General features: G+C 39.4%; 1 protein-coding gene across 1 annotated transcript in view; it reads right to left on the reverse strand.

Moving 5' to 3' along the window:
- The window catches only part of LOC134299560 (sucrase-isomaltase, intestinal-like), a 52,573-nt gene that overhangs the window by 12,596 nt on the left and 14,971 nt on the right, over positions 1–25,006 (reverse strand). Inside the window, exons 2-4 of the mRNA XM_062982726.1 lie at positions 21,841–21,928; positions 19,652–19,754; positions 18,166–18,314 (exon numbers count right to left, since the gene is read on the reverse strand). Coding sequence (XP_062838796.1) covers positions 18,166–18,314; positions 19,652–19,754; positions 21,841–21,928 — 340 coding nt within the window. The remainder of the gene's footprint in view (positions 1–18,165; positions 18,315–19,651; positions 19,755–21,840; positions 21,929–25,006) is intronic.

A 25,006-nucleotide genomic window follows, 5' to 3' on the forward strand; every position in this document is an offset into this window, starting at 1 on the left:
ACATGTACAACAATCTATGGTACCTCTTGCAGTTTAGGTTTCACAAGGTTTCCACGCTGATTTCTCTCTATTCTAGTTTCAATGTAGTCATGAACGATGAATAATATAATATACTATTATAATAATATGATAATATAATAATAATATAATGATATACAATATATTAATGAGATAATATAATAATAGGATATAATAATAACAGAATATGATAATAATATGGTATTAATAGGATAATATAATAATGGGATATAATAACAGAATAGCATAATAATATTATAATAATAGGATAATATAATAGAATAATAGAATGGAATAGAATGATATAAAATATATTAATAGGATAATATAAAATGGAATATAATAATAACAGAATAATAATATAATAATATGAAAATATAATAGAATAATAATATAATGATGTAATAATAATAGAAAAATATAATATAATGATATAAAATATATTAATAGGATAATATAATAATGGGATATAATAATAGTAACAGAATATGATGATAATAATATAGTAATAGAATAAGAGTATAAAATAATAAGTTTCATGGCATAGGATAGGAATAAGGATGAGAGGATAATCCCTATGCGTCCTGTACCTTTAAGAAGCAGAAAGAGCAGGACAAATGGAAAGCCCTCTTCCTTCCCTCCCACCCTCCCTTGCCCTGGCTCCAGGAGCCAATCAGAAGCCTTGGGGGCGAAGGGAGCATGGCCAGGACGGAGCCTTGTCTCCGAAGGAAGAAACGCCAGCACAGCAGCAGCCACGGAAGGTTCTTCAAGCCGCATCTCTCCCTCCCTCCGGTGTGCATGAGTGCTGCTTCTGCCCTACAGCCATGCTTCCCAATGGAACTCTGCTGCAGCCTTAGTTGCTAGGTCTTACTTTCAGGGGAGGCCTTATATTTGGCAATCCCCCCAAACCCCTACTAGGTCTTATTTTTTGGGAGGTCTTATTTTTTGGGAAACACGGTAACATTAAAAGAAGGCAACTCTCCAAACAGACTATACATAAGGCATGAAGAAAAATGAAGGGAGGAGAACCTTGGAACTGAACCACATGCTGCACATTACAAAATGTTTGAAAAAAAGAACTTGTGCTGTGTCTTGGGAAGAAGAAAAATTTAAACTTGCTAGAAATAATGTACACCCTCTGTGTGCATTTTTGGTAACAATGGTATGAGAACTCTTCAAATGGATGTGGTTCTGGGCCTCACTGTGGGGAGAACGAAGGGAAAACCTTGAGAACAGCAGCATACTTCTGACAGTAGTTGTGTCTGTTCAGCTTTGAAATTCAATTTGCTTTAGTCTTCCCAATAACTACTGGAAATATGTAGCGGTAGGAGGCATTAGCATAGCTAGAAATGCTATGCTATGTTTTGGAGTATGTGGTGTTGCTTGCTCACTGGGGGAGCATCATGTTTCACTGTTATAAGCCTGTCAATATCACCACAGAAAACAGGTGCTTCATATTAAACAGCTTACAGTGGGCAGAAAAAAACCCTACTATTTTTAACTTCCTGTCACGACGTCTGTCTGACTGACTCAGGAGCCCAGAAGAGGTGGCAGGATTTCTGACTGGCTCTTGAACCTTGCAGCACAAGCAAGACGTGCAAAAAAGACTGTGTGTTCAAAATGAGGGAAAAGTGTACTCATAATGGGACCGCGAGCCAGCTTGGAGAGTAAATACACAGAGGTGGGAAAATGGCTTGGTTTATTTTTAGGAGACAGAATATAATTAATTTAGTTGGAACATTTCATGGATGACTGCAAGGCGGAGGAGGAAGGCTTGCTGAAACATGGTCACTTATTCCCAGAACACTGAAAGTTCACATACATCAAAAGCTGACTGGTTCCATTTATTTTTCTTCTGAGAGCACCAAACTACTTTCTTGCCACAGTGGTTCCACATATGACACCTTTTCCTCTTGTGTTACTTGGACAACTACAAAGGCTAGAAACTACCTCAGAATGGATATGCTGGGAGATAAGTTAATGCCCTGCCCTCCACATCATTCTCCACAGCTAGGGGAGGGAAGCCTTCTATAAATTTTAAGGTTTTCAACATGATTGGGGACCCAAGTGTCCAGAAGTTGTGGAGAGTTTCCATATGCAATTGGGCTTCTTTTCAGATTGTTGCTTTCCACAAGAGAGCAACAAAGCACATCTTTTCTTCTTGTGCTTCCATTATGAACTCAAGAACATAGCTACGTACAACACTGTAGGGTAACCTGCAACTCTCAACCATTTTGTGTGGTCTATAAAGCCTTAGATAGTGTTGTAGCTCAACAAGCAGCTGAGGATTTTTCTGATTTTTCTGACATTTCAGAGGATGAGGGAAATGATAAGTTTCAAAGTGAAGAGCCTGTCAGTGCTAGGAAAGAATTGCAACCACATGAGGCCAATGTTTTGGATTCCAGTACTCATTCCCAGGCAACAGGAGAAACAAAGGAAAATGAAAGTCCCTGGTCCCCTGGGAAACGGCCTTCATCTGACGGGGGAGTTTTCAAGAGAAGCTAGATTAGGCTTGAGAACAGAGGGAGTGAAAAATAGACTAATTGGATGCTCTGAGAGAATCTGTGAGAAGACTTTGAAGCCCGAGTGCATTTGAAATGGTCAGGCTTAAATTAAGGAGTGAGTGCTTCAGGCCTTTCAGTGGAGACAACGTTGCCATAAGGATAGCTGGCTTTCCTGTCTCTGCTCTCAAGTTCGTGATTCAAGTATTCTCAAGTTCATGATTGAAGTATTCTCAGATTTCCTGTCCTGTTTCCTACCTTTGCTTCCTTGAAGGGTTTACCTTGGAAAAGTTCCTGCTTTCATTTTTTATGGATTTATGTTTGAAGTACAGTAGAGTCTCACTTATCCAACATTCTGGATTATCCAACGCATTTTTGTAGTAAATGTTTTGAATACATCATGATATGTTGGTGCTAAATTCGTAAATACAGTAATTGCTACATAGCATTACTGCGTATTGAACTACTTTTTATGTCAATTTTTTTGTATAACATGATGTTTTGGTGCTTGATTTGTAAAATCATAACCTAATTTGATGTTTAATAGGCTTTTCCTTAATCCCTCCTTATTATCCAACATATTTGCTTATCCAACTTTCTGCTGGCCTGTTTATGTTGGATAAGTGATACTCTACTGTATTGCTGTGGATTGTGGTTCGCTTGATTCTAAGTACATTGGCATTCTCGGATTACTGCTATTTTGTATTCCCTATTTTGCCAATCCCTTTTTGGAAATGCTCCTTTCCCCTTTTTTATCTGCTTTCTTCAATAAACATTTTAGATAGAACTACTGGACTCTGGTGTGGTGCTGGGTGAAAAGGTTTTTCAGTGCTAGAATGCAATAGATAGCCCTGAATATTCTTCCAGCTATCAATGGTAAAGATAAAATGGCTCTTTCCCAGCTATAAGCAACTTCCCTCTTTGCTGCTCCATTATACGCAAAGAGCCAGATTATCTGTTGATGACCAATAATAATAATAATAAGTAATAAAAATTTCGATCTGCCAACTGCAAAGGGCCACCCTACTGGGATCTGCAGGCATCATCTGAAAATACATCACACAGTCCTAGAAACTTGGGAAGTGTTCGACTTGTGATTTTGTGATATGAAATCCAGCATATCTATCTTGTTTGCTGTGTCATAATAATAATAATAATAATAATAATAATAATAATAATAATAATAATAATAATAATAATAATAATATTTGGGCATTAGGTATATTTATGCCCTCACTTTCAATGATTTTTTCTTTCTTCAATGCCACTGTCGAACATTTGTCCAAACCAAAATAATAATAATTGTATGCTTATTGTATTCCATTGTATTGTATCAGAAAAATGTTTATGCTGCAATAGGGGGAGGTGGTATTCATGTATTGAATTTTTAAAAATATATTTTGATTACACTAGTCAACACACACAAATGTTAGACCTATTTCTGGGTATATTTGACCTGCCAATTCCAAAAATGGCACCAGTTTTCCATATCAGCTCTAGTTTTTGGGATACAGAACATATGCCATATACCAGTCAGTCTTCATCTGCTCACCCAAGGAAATAATGATAACCATATCTAAGAAACTAGAGCTGACACGGTCTATCCATTGAAATTTTCTGAATCAACGCCCCAGATAACCTCAAGAACAGGCCTAAAAATTGGAACACCAAGAAATAACTTTGTTGTTTTTTATTATTATTTATTCAATGGCAAATTATTTGCAAACAGATTTAGGTCTAAAAGACAGATTGATAGAGGGTATGTCTGCAGGCTATATCTATATATATAAAAGAGTGATGGCATCAGGGCAGCGGACAAAACAACAAAACTACAGGCCCCCCAACCTCGAAATTTGACAACACAACCCATCATTCACGGCTCTAGGTTGATACAACAAAAAGAAAAGAAAAATAAAGTCCTAATTACAGGGAGAGGAATAATAGTTTTTATCCAATTGCTGCCAGTTAGAAGGCTAAGCTCCGCCCACTTGGTCTCCTAGCAAACCTACTCAGCCCAGGGGACAGGAAGACTTAGGCCTCACTTAGGCCTCTTCCACAGATTATCTGATTTTAACTGGATTATATGGCAGTGTAGACTCAAGGCCCTTCCACATCTATATAACCCATTTAGAATCTTATATTATCTGCTTTGAACTGGATTATCTTGACCCCACACTGCCATATAATCCACTTCAGGGTGCATACTAAACATAAAGACAGCCATACAACAGACATTCAATACCACCATTACCTCAACAATTTCTCACCAACACCACCAGACAACGCCACAGCAACGCGTGGCCGGGCACAGCTTATATATATATATATATATATATATATATATATATATATATATATATAGTTTATATGGACATGGATATCATTCATTGTATAATTCAGTAGGGTCATACGATGGTTGCATATTGACAAGGGTGTGAGGAGAAGCAGAGTTGTTTTTTATCTTTAAACTGCCCAGAAAGTATTTGTTGATGGGTGGCCACATGAATCAAATCAATTGGCTCTCCATTCCTGAATGGAGCTTGGCTGCCTATTCAAGAACAACAAGGCACAGTCCTTGTATTTATTTATCAAGAAGGAAGCCTCATCAGATTTTTTAAAATCCCCCAAGCAACAGATTCTTCCATCGAGCAGCTAAATACCAAAAGCGAATTAAAATAAACCCATCCATTTTTTGCAAGACGACTATGCAAGAAGAATGGCTGCAGTGGCGCCATACAAATTACACTTTGCCTTGCTTTCAAGAGAGCTGCAATTTAAAACAATGCCATTTCCCCCCTCTAATCGCTTTGCACTGTGCGGCAAGCTGCCTTCTCATTGCAAACAGGCCTGTGTTTGCTAGCAGAATCTATATATAACAAATGAACTCTGGAGCAGTGGATAGTAAATTAGCAAAGATTTTGATTAGATCTGGTTATTTGTTTCTCTCCTTGTCAGCTGCAATGGACGCTAGTGGATGCAGCTGAGAAACTGGCTTGGAAAAAGCTTTCAGACTTGGAATACAAATGGCTCATATAATAAGTTGTTTGGAAAAGGAGAGGAAGAGCAGTGGATACTCAAGAATGATCACAAAGGATTGGAGTAATGTTCCATCTGATTCCGAGCCTTGTTGCAACCACGTAATTGTATGCTAGAGAAGCTTTAAGGGAGATATGAAACTGCCACTGAGGGACAATTTTACAACATGCTGGATGTTTCTTGATAAGTAACATGACACAAGACTCCATTATGCCCTGGTACAGAGTTGCTCTTTAGCATTCATGAAAGTGGCATTAGCAACACATGCATGCAGCATCTGGACAGGTGTCCAAATCCTACTGATAAGAGACAGGGTGGACACTCATTTTCTGGGGAGAACCTTGTCTCTTCAGGGTTCATCTGGGGTGGGGGTCACATATAGTTGATAGGTAGGCAGTGAGTAGAGCCAAAGCTAAGACTGGGGAGGGCTCACACTTTCTCTCCATCCTTCCTTTTGGCAAAATAAATGCTGAGATGGGGAAAGATTGCTCTTACGTTGATCTCAACTAAGCCCTGGCTAAGGGATTTTGGAATTAAGTCATGTGCTGTCCATAGGCTATTCCTCTCTTTCTCTCTCTCTCTCTCTCAATCTCTCTCTCTCTCTCTCTCTCTCTCTCTCTCTCTCTCACACACACACACACACACACACACACACACACACACAGATCATATCCTCAGCTGCTGTAAGAAAATTGCACAGACAGACTACAAACAGAGGCACAACTATGTGGCCCAAATGATTCATTGGAACTTATGCCTCAAGTACCACCTCCCAGCAGTAAAGAACTGGTGGGATCACAAACCTGCAAAAGTATTGGAAAATGAGCACGCAAAGATATTGTGGGACTTCCGAATCCAGACTGACAAAGTTCTGGAACATAACACACCAGACATCACGGTTGTAGAAAAGAAAAAGGTTTGGATCATTGATGTCGCCATCCCAGGTGACAGTTGCATTGATGAAAAACAACAGGAAAAACTCAGCCGCTATCAGGACCTCAAGATTGAACTTCAAAGACTCTGGCAGAAACCAGTGCAGGTGGTCCCGGTGGTGATGGGCACACTGGGTGCCATGCCAAAAGATCTCAGCCAGCATTTGGAAACAATAGACATTGACAAAATTACGATCTGCCAACTGCAAAAGGCCACCCTATTGAGATCTGTGCGCATCATCCGAAAATACATCACACAGTCCTAGACACTTGGAAAGTGTTTGTCTTGTGATTTTGTGATACGAAATCCAGCATATCTATCTTGTTTGCTGTGTCATACAATATAATAATAATAATAATAATAATAATAATAATAATAATAATAATAATAATAAACATGTCAAGCTACTCTGGGACTGCCAAATTCAGACAGACAGAGTTTTGGAGCACAATACTCCTGACCTCACGATCGTGTTAAAAAACAAAGTATGTATTGTCGATGTTGCAATACCAGGTGACAGCAGGATTAAGGAGAAACAACTGGAAAAGCTGACACGATATGAGGATTTAAAGATCGAATTGCAAAGACTCTGGCACAAGCCAGTCAAGGTGGTCCAATGGTGATCGGCATACTGGGTGCAGTGCCTAAAGACCTTGGCCTGCATTTAAACACAATCAGCACTGATAAAATTACCACCTGCCAGCTGCAGAAGGCCACCTTACTGGGATTTGCACACATTATTCGCCGATACATCACACAGTCCTAGAGACTTGGGAAGTGTCCGACGTGTGATCCAATACAACAGCCAGCAGAGTGTCTGCTGTGGACTCATCTTGTTGTGTTTCAAATAATAATAATACTTTATTTATATACCGCCCTATCTCCCCAAGTGACTCAGGGTTGTTTCCAACATAACAGAAAACCATACAACAACTTAAAAACATACAACAACTAAACATAATACAATAATGAACATAAGTGCACAAGACATACAAATCAATCAATTAACACAGACTTAAGAACTAATGATAGAATACTCCATCAACGAACCAAGATACAGTGACCAGGGTTCAATGTTGGAGTGGCCAACTATAAGGTGCTAGGCAGGTCAAATGCAACAGTATAGCATGGGGCCAGGAAGTGGGTAAAGTGCTGAGTGGGATCATGGCTGGGAGGGCCAAGGATTAGCCCTGCTCAAAGATCTGCAGGAATCACCAGGTTTTCAGATCCTTGAGGAAAGATGATAGAGAAGGGGCTTGTCTAATCTCTCTGGGAAGGGTGTTTCAGAGCTAGTGGGCCACCACCGAGAAGGCCCTCTCCTTCGTCTCCACCAACCGTGCTTGTGACGGTGGCAGGAGAGAGAGGAGAACCTCCCCGGAAGATCTCAGGTTCATAGGGGGAGATGTGATCACGGAGATAGGCAGGGCCCAAGCTGTATAGGGCTTTATAGATCATCACCTGCACCTTGAATTTTATTCCTTGCAGTGCTTTAAACTCCCTTAGGACATGGGCCTTTTTCCAAAATTGGACCCCTTTTGGAAAGTCCTTGAAGGGCTTTATCTTTTGGGCCACAAATGGCCCAGAATTATTTAAAATATATAGTGTCCTTGGTATCTGCTAGGGATTCAAGAACACTTCACGAATACCAAAATCCATGGATACTCAAATACACAGTCTGGGGGCTTTCAGCCATGTCCTGGGGGGCATCAAGGGTTCCCAAAACTGGTCCAATAACCACATAAGGATCACAGGCAACATTTGCCACACCCCAACTGTAGGTTGTTTAGGAGGCAAGAACTATCCCCTTAGCACTAGGCTTCCCAATAGACAGTCCTCATTGCAATGGGGAAGTTTTTTAACAGGAGGTACTGTTGACTGCTCGTGAAGTATAGAGAAACAGTGCAATTGATTCAAAACAATTGTGAAAGGTGTCAGATATCTCTGCAGATATCGGCATGAGAAAAAACATACAGTATTATTTTTTTCTGGATATTTTTTATTATGGTTTCTGCTACTGTATCTTTCTCTGGGAGTTGGTTAAACACTGTGGGAATCATTATCTCAGTCATGGAACTGAGGGCTCCATTTTATTTATTCTGCCACAGTGCAAGCCACTGGAGATTTCAAACTCTGAGTGTGCAACAAGAAGTCCCAAATCCCAGATGATCTCCTGGACTACAATAATACTCCAGAAGCAGCGGAAGCCTTTATATTTTCACCATTGCACTTGAGCAGCCTCAAGGGTCTGATCTAGCAGATGACACAAGGGCCTCTGATTTGCCTCAGTCTAAGAGTTTGGGGAAGTTACTTTCTTGGAGTACTAATTCCTGTCTCAATTAGCAATCATAGAATTGTTTCGGCCACATCATGAGAAGACAGGAAAGCTTGGAAAAGATCATGATGCTGGGGAAAATGAAAGGAAAAACGAAGAAAGGCCGACCAAGGGCAAGATGGATGGATGGTATCCTTGAAGTGACTGGCTTGACATTGAAGAAACTGGGGGTGGCGACAGCTGACAGGAAGCTCTGGTGTGGGGTGATACATGAGGCCACAAAGAGTTGAAAACGACTGAGTGAATGAACAAACGAATGAACAAGTTCAACCTCTGGCCTGAATAGATCACTTTTTTCATTAAATTGAGGGATGTGTAAGGCCTTAGGGTTACTGACTAACCATCCCTAAAGTTATTCATTATCTGGCTTTTCAGTTTGGAAAATACTATCTTTGCAGAGATGGCAAAGTAGTTATTGAGCTACTTGTTAGCCAACCTAACTTAATTCCTCTTTCTCTCTATCACCAGTCTTCTGAAATCACTTCCTACTGAAAAAGGATGGGTGACCAAGACGATCCCAGGAGACGATTCAAGGATACTATTACAATCACCCTTTTCAAAAAGGGAGAAAGAATAGACTGTGGAAACTATCAAGGTATCTCCCTTTTAACTTTCATTGCAAAACTCCTCGCAAGAATCCCCGCAAGCCACCTTCTATCTATTTTAGAAGACATCCTCCCTGAATCCCAGAATGGCTTCCACCCCTCCAGAGGAACAGTGGACATGATTTTCAGTGCCCAACAGCTCAAAAAAAAAAATACAGGGAACAAAACCAACCCCTGTATATGGCATTCATTGACCTTACAAAGGCTTTCGCCATAGTGAATCATAATGCTGTCTGGACCATTCTCCTGAAAACTGGATGCCTTAATAAATTTGTGAACATCCTACAACTCTTCCATGATGACATGATGCCAACAGTCTTGGACAGCAAAAGCTCCAAAACTGACCCATTTAAGGTGGGATCAGATGTCAAACAGGGATGCATTATTGCCCCAATCCTATTTTTCATCTTCTTCGCTATGATTTTACACCTTGTTGACAGGAAGCTTCCCTCTGGCGTGGAAATCACCTATCACACAGATGGCAAGTTCTTTAACCTCAGCAGACTGAAAGCCAAAAGTATGGTCACAACAACTTCTATTATAGAACTTCAATATGCTGACGATACCGTAGTCTATGTTCCTTCAGAAGTAGACCTATAAGCCATTTTAAACACCTTTGCAGAAATATACAAAAAACTTGGCCTCTCACTGAACATCGAGAAAACCAAAGTTCTCTACCAGCAGGCACCAGCCAATCTCTCTGCAATGCCATCAATAAAGACTAACAATTAACACTAGAAGATGTTGACCATTTCAGCTATCTAGGCAATCCCCTCTCCACAAAAATTGACATCATTGTTGAAATACTACACCATCTAAGCTATGTGAGCACAGCATTTTTTCAAAGTGGAGAGTGTTCAAGGATTGGGACATTTGTAAAGATACCCAGATGCATGGTTATAAAGCAATTGTCCTCCAGCTCTATGGTATGCCTGAGAAACATGGACCATCTACAAATGTCACTCTCAAATTCTGGAATGATTCTATAAGTGTTGCCTCAAAAAAAATTCTTGCAAATCTCTTGGGAAGACAGGTGGACAAATGTCACTGACCTGGAAGAAGCAAAGACCACCAGCATTGAAGCAACGATTCCCCACCATCAACTTCAATGGATTGGCCATGTTGTCCAAATACTCGATCGCCATCTCCCAAACCAGTTACATTACTCTCAGCTCAAGAACAGAAAACACAATGTCGGTAATCAGCAAAAGAGTTTTAAAGGTGGGTTTAAAGCTTACCTTAAAAACCATGGAATAAACACCAAGAATTAGCTCTTGAGCATTCTAACAGGAGGTCAGCAGTTACCGACAGTGCTATGGATTTTGAAGAGGCACGAATAGAGGGTAAAATGGAGAAGTGTGCCAAGAGGAAGGTGTATCAAGCAAACCCTTGTTGGGACCGGACCAATCTTCTATCTGGAAGTCTATGTTCTTATTGTGAAAGACCATGCGGATTTAGAATAGGACTCTATAGTCAAGTACAGACCCACCTCCAAGACTCTACACTTGCAAGACAATTATACTCAGCCACAAGAGATTGCGATGATAATGACATCACTTCTCACACACCAGTTCAGTACTATTTTCATTATGATTCTGGAGACTGTAGAGTTGTATGCTTAAGGGCTCCCATACTCCATACTTAGAGGAAGGCGTGTCAAGCCAACCCTGACCGGGACCACGTTCCATCTGAAAATCGATGCCTTCACTGAGGAAGAACATGTGGGTCAAGAATGGGTCTCCACAGCCACCTACGCATCCCCCGTCAAGACACTACACTTGGAGGACCATCATCCTTGAGCTATGAGAGATCACCTAAGCTAAACAAAACACAACTGGTACCACTTATAACTGGCACCAATGGACCAATGAGAGACCAATGTGAGCAATAAAACACCCTCTTCTAAGTATTGTGAGGATCAATAGCAGGAAAGTACTTCTCTCAGTCTCTGATTGTGATTAAAGTTTCAAACTCGGAATTTGGAGTAACTTTTTCATGTGTTGGATATTTCCTTGAAATATTCTCTTACAATAGGTACCATCATATGCAGAGCAGCCCATTTATTCAATGCTCACCCAATTTACTGCTCTGCCTAGCTGATGGATTTGAGAGGGCCCTGGCCAATTGACTCTCACAAATCATTTTATGCTCACACATGATAGTTATTACTACAAACATCCTGCACATAGAAGTCACAACACCAACTGCAATATGAAGGACAATTAGGAAGGTCCATCTCTGTCTTTGTTCTGCCTTACCATAAGTCATCTCTTTCCCTTCTGACATTTCAAAGTGTTCCTTCTATGACAGTGGTTCTCATCCTGGGGTCTCCAGATGTTTTTGGTCTTCAACTCCCAGAAATCCTAACAGCTGGTAAACTGGATGGGATTTCTGGGAGTTGTAGGCCAAAAACATCTAGGGACCCCAGGTTGAGAACCACTGTTCTATGAGATGTCATTAAACATAGAAAACAATTGTGTAATACACAACATAAAACAGGTTTCGGGCATTCTCACAGAAATTGATCACATCTTCTAAGGAATTTTCATGGCTTGAGTGGACATTAAAAACAGTGTCAAATCTCTCAAGTCAATCTCAAGGGCTTCAATATGTGCTCTACTTACTAGTAACAATTAGAGCAGTGTGGTCCAACCTGCAGCCCACAGGCCGCATGCGACCCACCAAATTCATTTTTGTTGGCCCTTTTTACTGGAAAAATATTTTAATTATGTAATTAAATATTAATATTTTAATTATGTAATTCAATATTAATTATGTAATTTGTTTTCTTTCTGGAATGTCTCTGGCTCTCACATTCCTATACTAAAGTTTGATTGGCCCTCGGGTAACTAAAGGTTGGACCACACTGAATTCGAGTATGGAAAAAGGCAAGGAGGTGATATGAATTTGGATACAATCAATATTAGACTTATATTGTGGAACTACTACTGAGGAAAAAATAGCAAACTTCAATCCAGAGTGGCTCTGCTGATGGCATTTTTTTTTCCAATAGACTTCCCTGTCCTCTTCTGGACTCATGGGACTGGAATGAGTATTAGTCTTTTTTCTCAAGGTCCTTCAAAAATAAAAGGCTGCTCGACAGAGATAAAAAGCCACTGTGAGCAAAAAGAGGTTTGGGAAATCAGGGGTGGGTGTACAATGGCTGTGCGTCTGCAGGGGCCGACAAATTATAGAGCTGCAGGTAGGAAAGGATTTGTATTACTCTCTAGACACAATTTATCATCTATTCAAACATTCAAATACAGCTGGGGAAACTGTCAGCCTGCCTCGTTTGCTGTTTTATTGATTGCTTTTAGCAATATTTTACATTCAAAGATGCACGATTGGAGCTTTTCTTTATGGCCTTACATCGTTGCAGCTGTTGACACATATTCTCTCTCCATGTCTCTTCCCCATGGCTCTTTTTCAAATGTCAGTTTTCCGAAATGTCTATTATTGGCATTCCCTCTTATAGGCTCTCTGCTGCAAGGAAAAGAAAAGCACGCCATCCTCCAGGCATGGATGGACTGCATCTCTCATCAGTTTTGACCACTGCAGTCAACAATGATATATAATGGGAGTTACAGTACATCTGGAGGGCCGTATGTTCACCCATCTCTGAACTATTGACTGGCTAATCCCTCTTAAGACGTCCTTTTTAACATCTGGATCCAGATTTGCACTTTGAGGACAGTTCCTGTTTTGGATCCACCTGTTTTGAGTTCCCTTACCTGTAGAACCTACCAAAGGAATAAAGATCCTATCAACATATCACTCTCAGTGATTTCCTATTTCTGGACAGGTATTCCTTCTACAGATAGTTTGGTCTGACTAAGGGCCCATCCAGACAGTACCTTTATCCCAGGAGCCAGACACCATTCCCTGTAAACCTGGAAGCAATCACTACAAAAGGCAAAAAAAGCGAGATTTCCTGGTGCGGGAATATTGCAGGGTTTTAGCCGAATATCCGGATCTTCGCATGTCTGTATGTCCCTGCAATCGGAAATCACTGAATTTTTTAATCTGGACTTTTTCCCAGGTTTTAGGTGTTTGTTCCTGATTGGTCAGTTCCTAAAAAGAAGGTGACACTTGAGTAGAAGGCAAAAACTTTGTCCTGGGAAGAGGAACTTCGTCCTTTACTTGTTTAATGAAGTTTGTGGCAGAAAAATCAAGTTCCTGAGGTGGAACAAATACATTCACGTTAAGTAGCACACAACGAAACAGGAACAGACACTTTCAAACCAGGAACAGAATGTCATCATTACTGTAGTTAGTCAGACCTTGTTGTATGGCCATCTGTGCAGACAAGTTTCGTGGTGGACTTATGCCAGGGAACACAGAATGATTCGGTGTATGCTGACAACATGGGTACAGTTTAGTAAATGGCAAAAACTTACTACTGGCTGTTGGGACATGGATGTGCTGGAGAGGAATATAAATACTGAAAGTCAATGTCATGCAGGAGGCTAATAGGAACAGCCATGTATAACCCAGGAACAGCACCCCATTGTTCCATGCCATAAGTACACAAACAAATCTGTTTGGGCAGATGGCCAGACGGCCAGGCTCTAAAAAGTGTCAATAATGACAAAGTTCTGTTCCTGGCTGAAAGTGTGTGTTCTTGTTTCATTGTGCAGTGCTGACTTGAGCAATAGTGGTCCTACCCCATGAGGTGTATTTGTATGGCAGGTACTTCATGAAATGTTTGGAGGGCACAGTTTTTCTGGCCAGGACAAAGAACCAAACTTTTGCAGAGATCCACATATCTGAATAGCTGCATATCCATATATCCACATCCCAAGACTTTTAAAAAAAAAAGCTGCCAAGGTTTCCAGCGGAAGTCCCGCGTTGGCCATCTTGGGAGCCTCTAAATCTCAGAACAAGTCTGGACAACAGAGGTAGAAATCCCAGGAGTAACAGTTTTGTATGTGGACCTCTTCTGAAGTCCTGGGATTTTTTGCCCCTGTTGAAAACCCATGATTTAGTGCTGTCTGGAAGCACTCTAAGAATTCATTCATTTGTAGATTTTGCTTTCTCGGATTCATCTGTCCTTTCCAGATATGCAAATGAATGTACATTTGGGTGGTGTTTCCCTGAATTGCACACAAGCACAGGGGTATCAGAACATCATTTCTCCCTGAAACTCACTAAAGAAATGCCACATTAAAAGGTTAGTGTAATGTTCTCTCTTAAAGGGAGCTTTATACCGTCTAGATTACAAGTGTCAGAGACTGCAACTTCTTGCATCCTTCAGTAAACATTGGCTATGGCTGATGGGAGTTGCAGAGTAACATCTGGATGGCTAAGCTTTCCCCATCCCTTATCTAGCAACAGTGACTGGCTGCAGCTCAGATGATGGAAGGATCCTAGGACCTGAGCTATGCCATTCTTAATAATAAGACGTCACTGTCTGCAAGAAGAAATGGTTGGACAATTCCTCTTAAGAATTGTTGAGTAATGGGGAGAAAATAGATTTTAAAAAAAACCCTTTCTTGGCTTTTCTATAACCCTGCTCAATTTCCCTGACTCTTTTTGTTTGTTGGTATGCAAAGGATGGAAATATTTGCATTCCAAAGGCAGTCGGGAATGTCTAAATCCCATGGAAAACTACAAGGCATGTAGCACAATCCTCAACTTGTGCCTTGAGAAATGGAATGGAGGAAAATCCTAGTTGCTCAAACAGGATTTCTTCTTAAATCATTATGTCTCAGACTGCAGCTATGAGCTGGCAGATGCAGAGTTTTAAGTTCTGCCGATTTCAAGGGGACTTCAATAGCCTTCCACTCCACTAGAGCAGCGATAAAAATGGGCAGCGATAAAAATGGAGAAATGCCAGATGGGCAGTGATAAAAATGGAGAAATGCCAACCCCAGAACATCAATGAAGAGTTAACTGCACTGCTGCCCATGCCAGAAAAGCGATTGTCGGAATTTCAGCTGGCTGAAGAAGTATCAAGTTTTTCTTGCATCATCTTTTGGTCTGCTAGTATACATTTTGAGTGGGAACAACAGAGCCCAGCAACAGCTGAATATGAGCAGATTGATCTTATTTCAAAACAAAACAAGCCTAAGGCCAACCTTTGGAGACACCAGGGCTGGTCAAAGACATGTTGCCTCTCAATCCAAACTAACCGAATATGTATCTGGCTGGCAAAGGTATGCAGACTTCGACTTCACTCTGCTTCTGTCCCAATGTTCACTCACTTTTCCACATAGTAATGTTTCGTTAGTAATCTTGCTATAGGTAAACATATTAGCCAAGGGTACCCTCTAGCTTCTTCCATACTATGGCTCAGTGTTGTCTTCTCGACTACATACATTTTTGTACATACTCTTCACAACATTTACCATCATCCAGGAAGAGCATACATTCATATGTCATGCTGTCTACATCTTTCGTCTACACACATGAACATGTTGTGGATGAAACCAGCAGTTAGGATTTTTCAGCCATAGCAGAGCACTTGATGAGCCAACCTGGACACAGCATATTATTTGAGAACACAGAAATGCTCGACCACTCTGAGAACCACCATGTCAGACTACAGAGAGAAGCCATTGAAATCCACAAACATGTGGACATCAACAGAAAGGATAAAACCATGAAAATGAACAAAATCTGGCTACCAGTATTTAAAAACTCAAAAATCAGAACAGTAAATAAAGAGCAAGACTCAAAAAGCAGGGGAATTCCAAACAAGAATAAATTAGGGCCAGCTAATATCTCCTAACAAAGGATTTCCCCAGGTAGCTACCAGCCAGACCTTGAAAGTGTGGGCCATTAAAATGCTAATCAAAGTGGCAAATTGCAACATTCACACATACCTCATGAAGACAAGAGTTATTTCCCCCACCCTGGATACTCCACAGATATATAAACCTCACTTATTTAGTTTCCACCAGATCGTTCAGCCTCTGAGGATGCCTGCCATAGATGTGGGCGAAATGTCAGGAGAAAATGCTTCTAGAACATGGCCATACAGTCCAGAAGACTCACAACAACCCATCTCTCAGAGACATCGACAGTGACACCATAGCTACCGTTTGTTGGTACTGTGCTTAAGGAGACACAGTAACTCTCTTTTAGATGTTTTTTTTTTACCATGAAAACCCTATGATGAGACAATCCAAAAATAAAACAGGAGAAAGTGCCAAAAGATGACACTCCTAGGATGGATGGCACTCAATGAGCTACTGGAGTAAAGCAGAAGACAACTATGAGTAGTGCTATGGCTAATGACACAACAGGACTCAAGTCAAAAGGATGTTCTGCTGTTGACAAGCTCACACCTGAAAAAAAGGCCAAAGCTGCACAATACAAATTATAAGTGCATGGAATGTGGAAAGCAGGAACTGGGAGAAACTAGACATTGTAAAATAAGACATGGAATGTATAAGCATTGCAATACTTGAGGTGAGTGAAACATTTGGGCCAAATTTCAATAGTGGACTTTCATTGATTTCTTCCCTAATTTAATCTCTACAATACATCTCAAAAACCTGTATTCCAGAAGACTGGGAAAACCTGTGAAACATGTTTTGGCAATTGTAGTAGGGGAAGAATGGGAAGAAAATCCCAATGCCACTATCACTATAATAATACTTTATTTCTACCTGGCCACCATCTCCCAAAAGGACCCGGGGCGGCTTACAAAGCACTCGTAATGGAACAATGCATATGGTGCAATAAATACAGATACAGCAATATCAAAGGAAAACATAATTTACATCATCAATACATAAAGCAATACCACAATAAAATAAATCAACCCTAAAATAGACATCGATGAACCGTTATGGTAATTATAGACACTGGACACTGGAGTACAACACTGAATATCTTCCTTGATCATTAGTTAGTTATCCAATACAATAAGTCAATGATGCAGTGAATCTGTTCTGGTTTATAGACCAAATGTAAAAGATACTATCCCCAATATAGGTTCAGCAGCTTGATAGGTTAATTAAAATGTCAAGTAAGACCCAGAATGGTTTTCAGAAACAGCTGACATCGAAGCCAGTCACCACCATCAAAATTGAATGCTACAATATCAGAGCTACTAGTGACTAACACTACAAACACAAGTGATCACTATATGCAAAGATTTGAATGCAGACCTTGTGTCTCTCCCAGGAAATATACTTAAGCTTTGAGGAAACTTAGACATGTTGAAAATGAAGATTATGGCAGCTAGATTATGATATTTGTCTAAGAAGGGATTACTCGAAGAGCATGCACTGAGTTTGTGACCCACGTTTGTTGTTTTGTACATTCAACTTATTATCAACTTATGGAGATTCTAAGAGGAAACCTATCATAGAGTTTGATTGACAAAATTTATTCAGAGAGGGTTTTCCTTTGTTTTCCTTTGAGGCTCAAAGTGATTGCCCAAGGACACGCAGTTGGTTTCCATGACCATATGACAATTTGAAGACCAGTCTCCAGAGGTTAACACTTAAAACACTACACTACACAGATTCATTTCATTACATATACCCATGGTGCTTATATTCTTAGAACTCTGCTTTTGGGGGGAAAGAATAATTTTTCCTTGTACTATTTCCTGTAACAAATGAGAACTTTTGCTGAGGACAGAAAGAATCATTTTTCTTCTCCTTTCATGCTGAACTAAACAGTAATGCATGAGAAATTGTGTTTGCCTCAGCTCCGTCGCTTCTTTTTGTATATTAGGAAAAAAAAAAAACCACCAACAGCCAAATGTAATATATTGTGTACTCACAGCACTGTTCCTGTGGCTTTTCTTATGATTTTAAATCGAGTAGATTCATCATTGACAAATTCAATGTCATAGTTAGTGTCGGCAGCCATGACAGATGGGGATTCAATCTTGAGAGGAACTTCAAACCGTATGTTGTTTGGATCAAAGATCTATTTGCAAACAAGTGAAAAATGAACAGTAAGTTTATCATAAGGACATAAAAATAAACACAGATGGATCACACCAAGGGCTTTCCTGAAGGTCAGTAAACTATGGCCCTCAATATCTAATGGGCCTACAATTCCTACAATCTCACATTATTAACTGTGAATGGGATGGGAGTTGCAGTCTACACCTGGGCTATCTAGTACAACATCCTATAGTCCACCGTTACCAACTAGATGTCCATAGTGTGATAAATATGATGTGTGGAATGAATGAAATTGTATGAAATTGAATGAAGGGTGTATGATTGGTGTCTGGCTAAGACTTAAGACACCATTCTGAGAATGATGCCTGGAAAAATGCAAAAGTAGGTGAAGAATTCACGAACTGCTGAACTGTGATTAAAAGTTGCTGATGAGAACTGCTGACATTGCTGACCTGTTGAACTGTGGCTGAAAACAACATATTTACATAGCAAAGACAATAACTCTTTAAGTTAAGGAAGTCAACACAATGGTTCCTTACGTTAAGAAGGAAAAGCAACATCAGTCAAGGAAGAAAAGCCAACATCTGTCCAGAACTGAAGGAGTTAGCATGTTTTAGATTGAAAAACAATCCGTCAGTCATTTACAACTTCTTGAACAACTGCAAGAAATTTGCTATATAAGAGACATTCGTATTTTCCAAAAGTGTGGCAGACAGCAGAGTCTGGTCATCCACCTTTTTCTCCAAGGGATGGAGACACACAGCATATCTTCTACAGCAATGGTTCTCAACCTGGGGTCCCCAGATGTTTTTGGCCTACAACTCCCAGAAATCCCAGCCAGTTTACCAGCTGTTAGGATTTCTAGGTGTTGAGGACCAAAAACATCTGGGGATCCCTGGTTGAGAACCACTGTTCAACAGAATGGAACATTTACAGGAACGCAATCTAGCCCACATGTGGGTCTCTTCTCCAAGAACAGGAATAAGGGATGGTAATGTATGAATGATGAATGAATGAATGGTGTGTAAATGCTGAATATAGTGTAATATCTGCTCTGTTTGTGTAACAAATGTAGCTATATAGAGTCTTTCTCCGCAACGTGCATGATATACTCTGTCTCAGTGAAATCGGAATAAAATAACCTTTTTAATGTTTAAAAAGTATTTATGACAACAAGAACCTTCAAGCCAAGCATCTTCCCACTTGCATTTCCCAGCAACTGCTCTACAAAGATCTACTGCCTCTGATACTGGAGGTGATTCACAGGCATCATAACTAGTTGGCAGGTTTGCCGCCTAACAAGTTTTCCTTATTTCTTTTACTGCCTAGCTAGTTTTCCTTATTTTTTTTACTCACCTTAAACCTTAGTCTGTCTTGGGTTTGATATTCCACATGCATTTCAACATAAAAAATGTCATTGCCATAACGTGAAGCTGGTCCATGTCTTGAAAGACTCAACCTGAAAAACACACAGTGTTGTTTATCTTCGTGTCATATGGATTATAAAGCATAATAAAAAGTAATGAATATAATGGAGATCAATAAAAGTTGCCTATCTTAAAGTTGACCCTCCTTCCTGTTGGAAATAGCAACCTTGTACAAGACTAGTTATTTGTTACATATATAATTGAGATTGCTGACTATATTGTGTATATATTGGTATGCAGTTTTTTCCTTAACTCTATGTTGTTAGAGGTTGTGGGAGGGACTACAGACCACGTGACCCAGATCTGAGAATGTTCAGAGTGAGACTCCATTTTAGAATGCATTTGAATCAGGAGTTAGTTGGTGTCAGTTAAGTCAGTTAGAAGTCAGTTGAGGTTTAAGTCAGTTGGAAATTAGAAGTTAGTTGAGTTGGTTGATGTCAGTTAGAGCAGGAGTATAGTCAGTATGCTGCAGTGAGATGTTCAGTTAATATATGAGTCTGTTTGCAGCAGATGTATAGTACAGTTGAAACATAAGTCATTTAACATGAAGTCAATAAGCAATGTACCTGTATGCTAAATACATGAAGTTTGTAAGTAAATCAACTATGTTAACTTTGAATGAAGACTACTCATTTTTGATCTCTTGATACTGAGCAGGATTTGAAAGCAATATATTGTATGGGAGAGTAGATGTCTTTTGGGCGACTGAAATAACACTTCAGTTATATATTTTATGCATGGGTATATCTTTATTCCTAACTGTTCAGAGAGATAACTAAGTATATCAGTCTAACCACTGAGAAACCTGAATTGCCTTCCATGAATACTAGTGGATAGAAGATTGACTCAAGCGAGTTTTTAACTCTTTTCAGGAAGATCATACTTTACAAAATGGTTACAATCTCTAACAAGTCCATGCCTTTCCAAAGGTTATGATTATTCCAAATGGTGTGAATGCCAATTAATTCTTTCATTTTGTGCATTAGAGAAGATGTATGAGTCAGAACTGGGAAGTGTTATCCCTTTGTAGTGAATTGATGCAGTCGATACAGTTCATAAATATAGTTTAATGTCTGAATTTACATGTCTGAATTTACATTATACAACATTTACATTTCCACCTCATACACTTCTATTTCTTAAGGCTTTGCTTGCTTTTATTCAGGAAAAAATTTCATTCTTTGCTTTCTGCCCCCACCCCCTCCCTCCCTTCTTTTTTAGATTTGAAGCAATGTTTATCAATTTAAAAGGACCCAAAAACATTGGAATATAATGGAATGAACCATTATGTTATTTAAATCGATTTATTTTTTTCTAAAATGGATATAGAAAGTAGTACAAAACTAAAGTGAGAATGAGATTCACAACTGGATATATAATACAGAATAATAACACTATATAACAAAAAAAAATTGAAAAAAAATCTGTTCCTAGTTTGAAAGTGTTATCTCCTGTTTAATTGTGTGTTACTTACTCTGAAAGGAGTTGTTATACTCCAAAAACTTCATTTTTGTGGCTACCATAAACTATGTTGAATTGGTTGAGACTCTATGAGATATTCATTGAAAACTTATGGCAAAATGTGCTGCGGGGTGTCCCACAAAAACAAAGTTTTTGTAGTTTAATAAACTTTTCAATGTTTTCATGATAGAACCAATCAGGAAATGACATTTATAACCCAGGAACAATAATTGTGTTACATAACTTATTCTGAGCTTCTGAAAATGATGCTTGGTCCCTGATTGTCATGTTAAAAATTCAATTCCATCTGCAAAAGCATTGCTGGCTGGTAGTTCCGATGTCATTAGATAATGAATCTACTCTGGCTTTGAGTTGGAATTTTAAAGCAGCTATCCAAAGTGTTTAACCCACTTGAGGGATAGAGTCTAGCACTACGTATAAATCTGTTAAGGTTCAGATTAAAAGCCAGAGTGGATTTGCCATCTGTTGACAAGGGAGTCACCTGGGAAAGTGTCCTCTTTCACTATCCAGCATATAAGAAAAATGGGAGACCTAAAATAAGTATTGAGGTCACAAAGCTGGTTGGCATCTAAGAGTGGATAAAATATTGAATCAGCAAAGAACAAGGATGAGAAAAAAATAACAAATGTAATTTACCTCCAGCCCTTTGCTGTCTTCTCTGGTTGCCCTGTCAAGGAGTAACCATATTGGCCATCACTGCTTGCAATGCAAGCCTGGACTAAAACTAAGGAAAGGAAAACAAGGAAAGAAAGAAGAAGAAGAAAATCAATGCAATGCAATAGGTAGAAAATACACATGTTGTCATTCAGCTCACAGCCAAATAAGTAGTTAAGCTTTTGTTGGAGATTTTTGGCTGTTACTTTTGGGACTACAACTGTCAGAATGCCCCAGTTCGTGTCCTAGAGGGCTCTAGTAGTTGTAGTCCCTCTAAAGCAATGGTTCCCAACCTTTTTATGACCAGGGACCACTTGACCAGGGACTACTTTGACCAGAGACTACTCTCCAACATTAGTACCAAAATGGTTATGAATCAGTTTTTGGTCAACTTTAGATTTGGTTTGGTTATTTGGGTGCTGATTTAGAAAATTGCATTGGATAGACCACATCAGCTCTAGTTTCTGGTACAGAACATATGCCACCCAGTAGTTGCTATCTATTTGCCCACAAGAAACTGTATTTAATAATCTAGAGCTGATGTAGTCTAGTCAATGCAATTTTCTGAATCAGCACCCCAAATAACCCCAGGAACAGGCCTAAAAATGAAAATATCAAGGCGTCCCTGCTTCCAGGCACCATATGGAATGGCTCTGTTCAGGGGGAGGGAGGAGGAGAAGCAGCAGTCAGGAGGCTTGTTGTCATGCCTTTTGTGGGTAGTCAGCCTCTCCCCCCTGACATCTCCATTGGCTCAGCACTATAAAAGGATATTGTTGCAACGGTGGTAACAGTGAGGCCACGGACCATATTTTACCGGTAGTTCTTAGGGACCACTGATGGTCCACGGACCACAGGTTAGGAACCACTGCTCTAAGGTAATGTTACCAAGTTCTGCTTTCCTCCCATTTCAAATGTCAGAGGGAACACATTCAGTTACTCCATTCAGAAATAACATCTAGTTCTTCAAGATCTGACGTGCAACATTACAGGCGATGGACCTTACCTAGGCCTGTCTTCCCACTCCTTTGACATCATTGCCATCAGAAAGTGAATTCTAAGCATTGTCTCTACATACTTTTTAAAATGCAGGATGTATGATTTTGCTTAGGAATCAATTACATACGGTGGAGCATACAAGATTAGTGCCTTCATCGGATGGTAATGTGCAGTTATTAGTACAAAACATTATAAAGCTAAGCTAAATGAAATTCTGTTGCACAAAGCATGGCTATTTCTGGCTGTGCCTCTGGAAATATTAATTGCAACCCCATTAGTGAGAATTTAATGTCATTATCTTCAATTAATTCAACAGTATATCATGCAAGCAGCACTTTTTTTATCAAGGAAAGCAACATAGTCAATTTTGCATAAAGATTAACTCTAATAATAAACCAGAGCCCGGAAGAAATGCATTACAATGACACAGTTACCTACCACAATATGCATGAGAGTTGCATTCCAAAAGAAGAATACATTAGGATATTTTCTCTTCTTCTCTCTTTTTTTAAATGAGTAATGTATTTTAGCTACTTTTACGGTAATAAGGAATTTTAACTGAATATTTATGCTATTCACACACACAGCCTTGGCATACAACAACAAAATCACAACACAGGCGTATACAACAAGAGGATGTCACAGATAAAAAGAAAAGCATAATTAAGAGTTACTAATCTCAAGAATAAAATTTGAAACAGTCTCACAAAAGAATGCATCAGAGTTGTTTTATAATACTCTTGCCATTGAGAGCACCGTGAAAAAAATTATATTCCTGTATTCCTTCTGTGTATAATATTTAGAGCATACAAACAAAGAATGGTGAAGTGCTTCAACAGAAGCCAAGTCATAAGAACAAACTCTTGTAGAATGTTCCACTTTTTAATATCGCCCATCCAAAAGAGCTGATGCAACACATTACATTTTATAGTAGCCAAAGCTATCTTCTGGGTGGGATTAATCAAAATGCAAAGATAAATTGTGATGACTCCATGCTCACATGGAATGAATGATGTGGTAGGGGAACCAGTCGCCTTTGCTATAAGAGTCAAATTATGAAAGTCACAATCCAAAAGTCTGCTCTTGACTCTTTTATGTCATTCTCTCTTACACTTTCCTCTGTGTTTGAAAAATTAGTGAATAGTAAAAATATTGCCAGAGAAGAGAAGTAATGCAGCAGAACCATGGCAAATGTCAATTTGGAACTGTTATTCTTATCGTGCTATTTTCTATTGTTACCAAACAGATTGTAGGATTTTTCTGCACCTAGAAAGTGCGTGAATCAGTCTGCATAGTGATGGTATAGTCGGTATACTAGTTTGAGTGTTGAACTGGGATTCTGGGAAACCACAGTTCAAATTCCCACTCAGCCATGCTGAGATTGGGTAAGTCACACTATCTCAGCCTCAAAGGAAGGAAATGGCCAATCTCATCTGAATAAATCTTGCCAAGAAAACTCTGTTATAAGAGTCACCATAAATTGGAGTCAACATGAAGGAACATAACAACAACTAAGGAAGTGTCATGTTTGGGAAAGGCCATTTATAAAACTCCCCATCCACATATTTCTGGGAGACAATGTCTTCAATACTATGCACCGTTTCCACTGTTAAACCCAGAAGTTCTAATGGTAACATTATCAACAAGTAATAGCTGTCATGATGACGTTTCCCTATCTAATGTTAACCTGAACTGATTAGATTTTTATTCTCAGCAATGGAAAGCAAAACATATGATGTCCCTTCTAATACTCCAGTTCCATGCAATAAGCTTGTATAGAAGAGAAACTGGTTTGAATATAAAGCAACAGCCACACTGATTTACAGCAAAGAGTCATTTCTGATCCTGACAACCATGAACTCAATGGCTTGGAAAATACAATACTATATCAACTTTTATAGAATGTGTCTTCTATAGATTTATAACAGGTGCAGCCAAAGTTTAATCTAGGAAGTAAATAAGAGAAATGCTAGTTGTGAACTGAATGCTAGCTTGGAGGCAAAGGAACCAAGTGAGTCAGGAGGAACAGTGGCATAAATCACTCAAATACTATATTTTGGCCATGATGCTAAGCCCAAATCCAGCAACCAGGGACCTTCAAAACCAGAGAAGCGCAGGCAAAATACAGGGCCGAAGAGCTTTAGAGCTCACT

Source organism: Anolis carolinensis, chromosome 5 (genome assembly GCF_035594765.1).
Source record: "Anolis carolinensis isolate JA03-04 chromosome 5, rAnoCar3.1.pri, whole genome shotgun sequence".
NCBI lineage: Eukaryota > Metazoa > Chordata > Lepidosauria > Squamata > Dactyloidae > Anolis > Anolis carolinensis.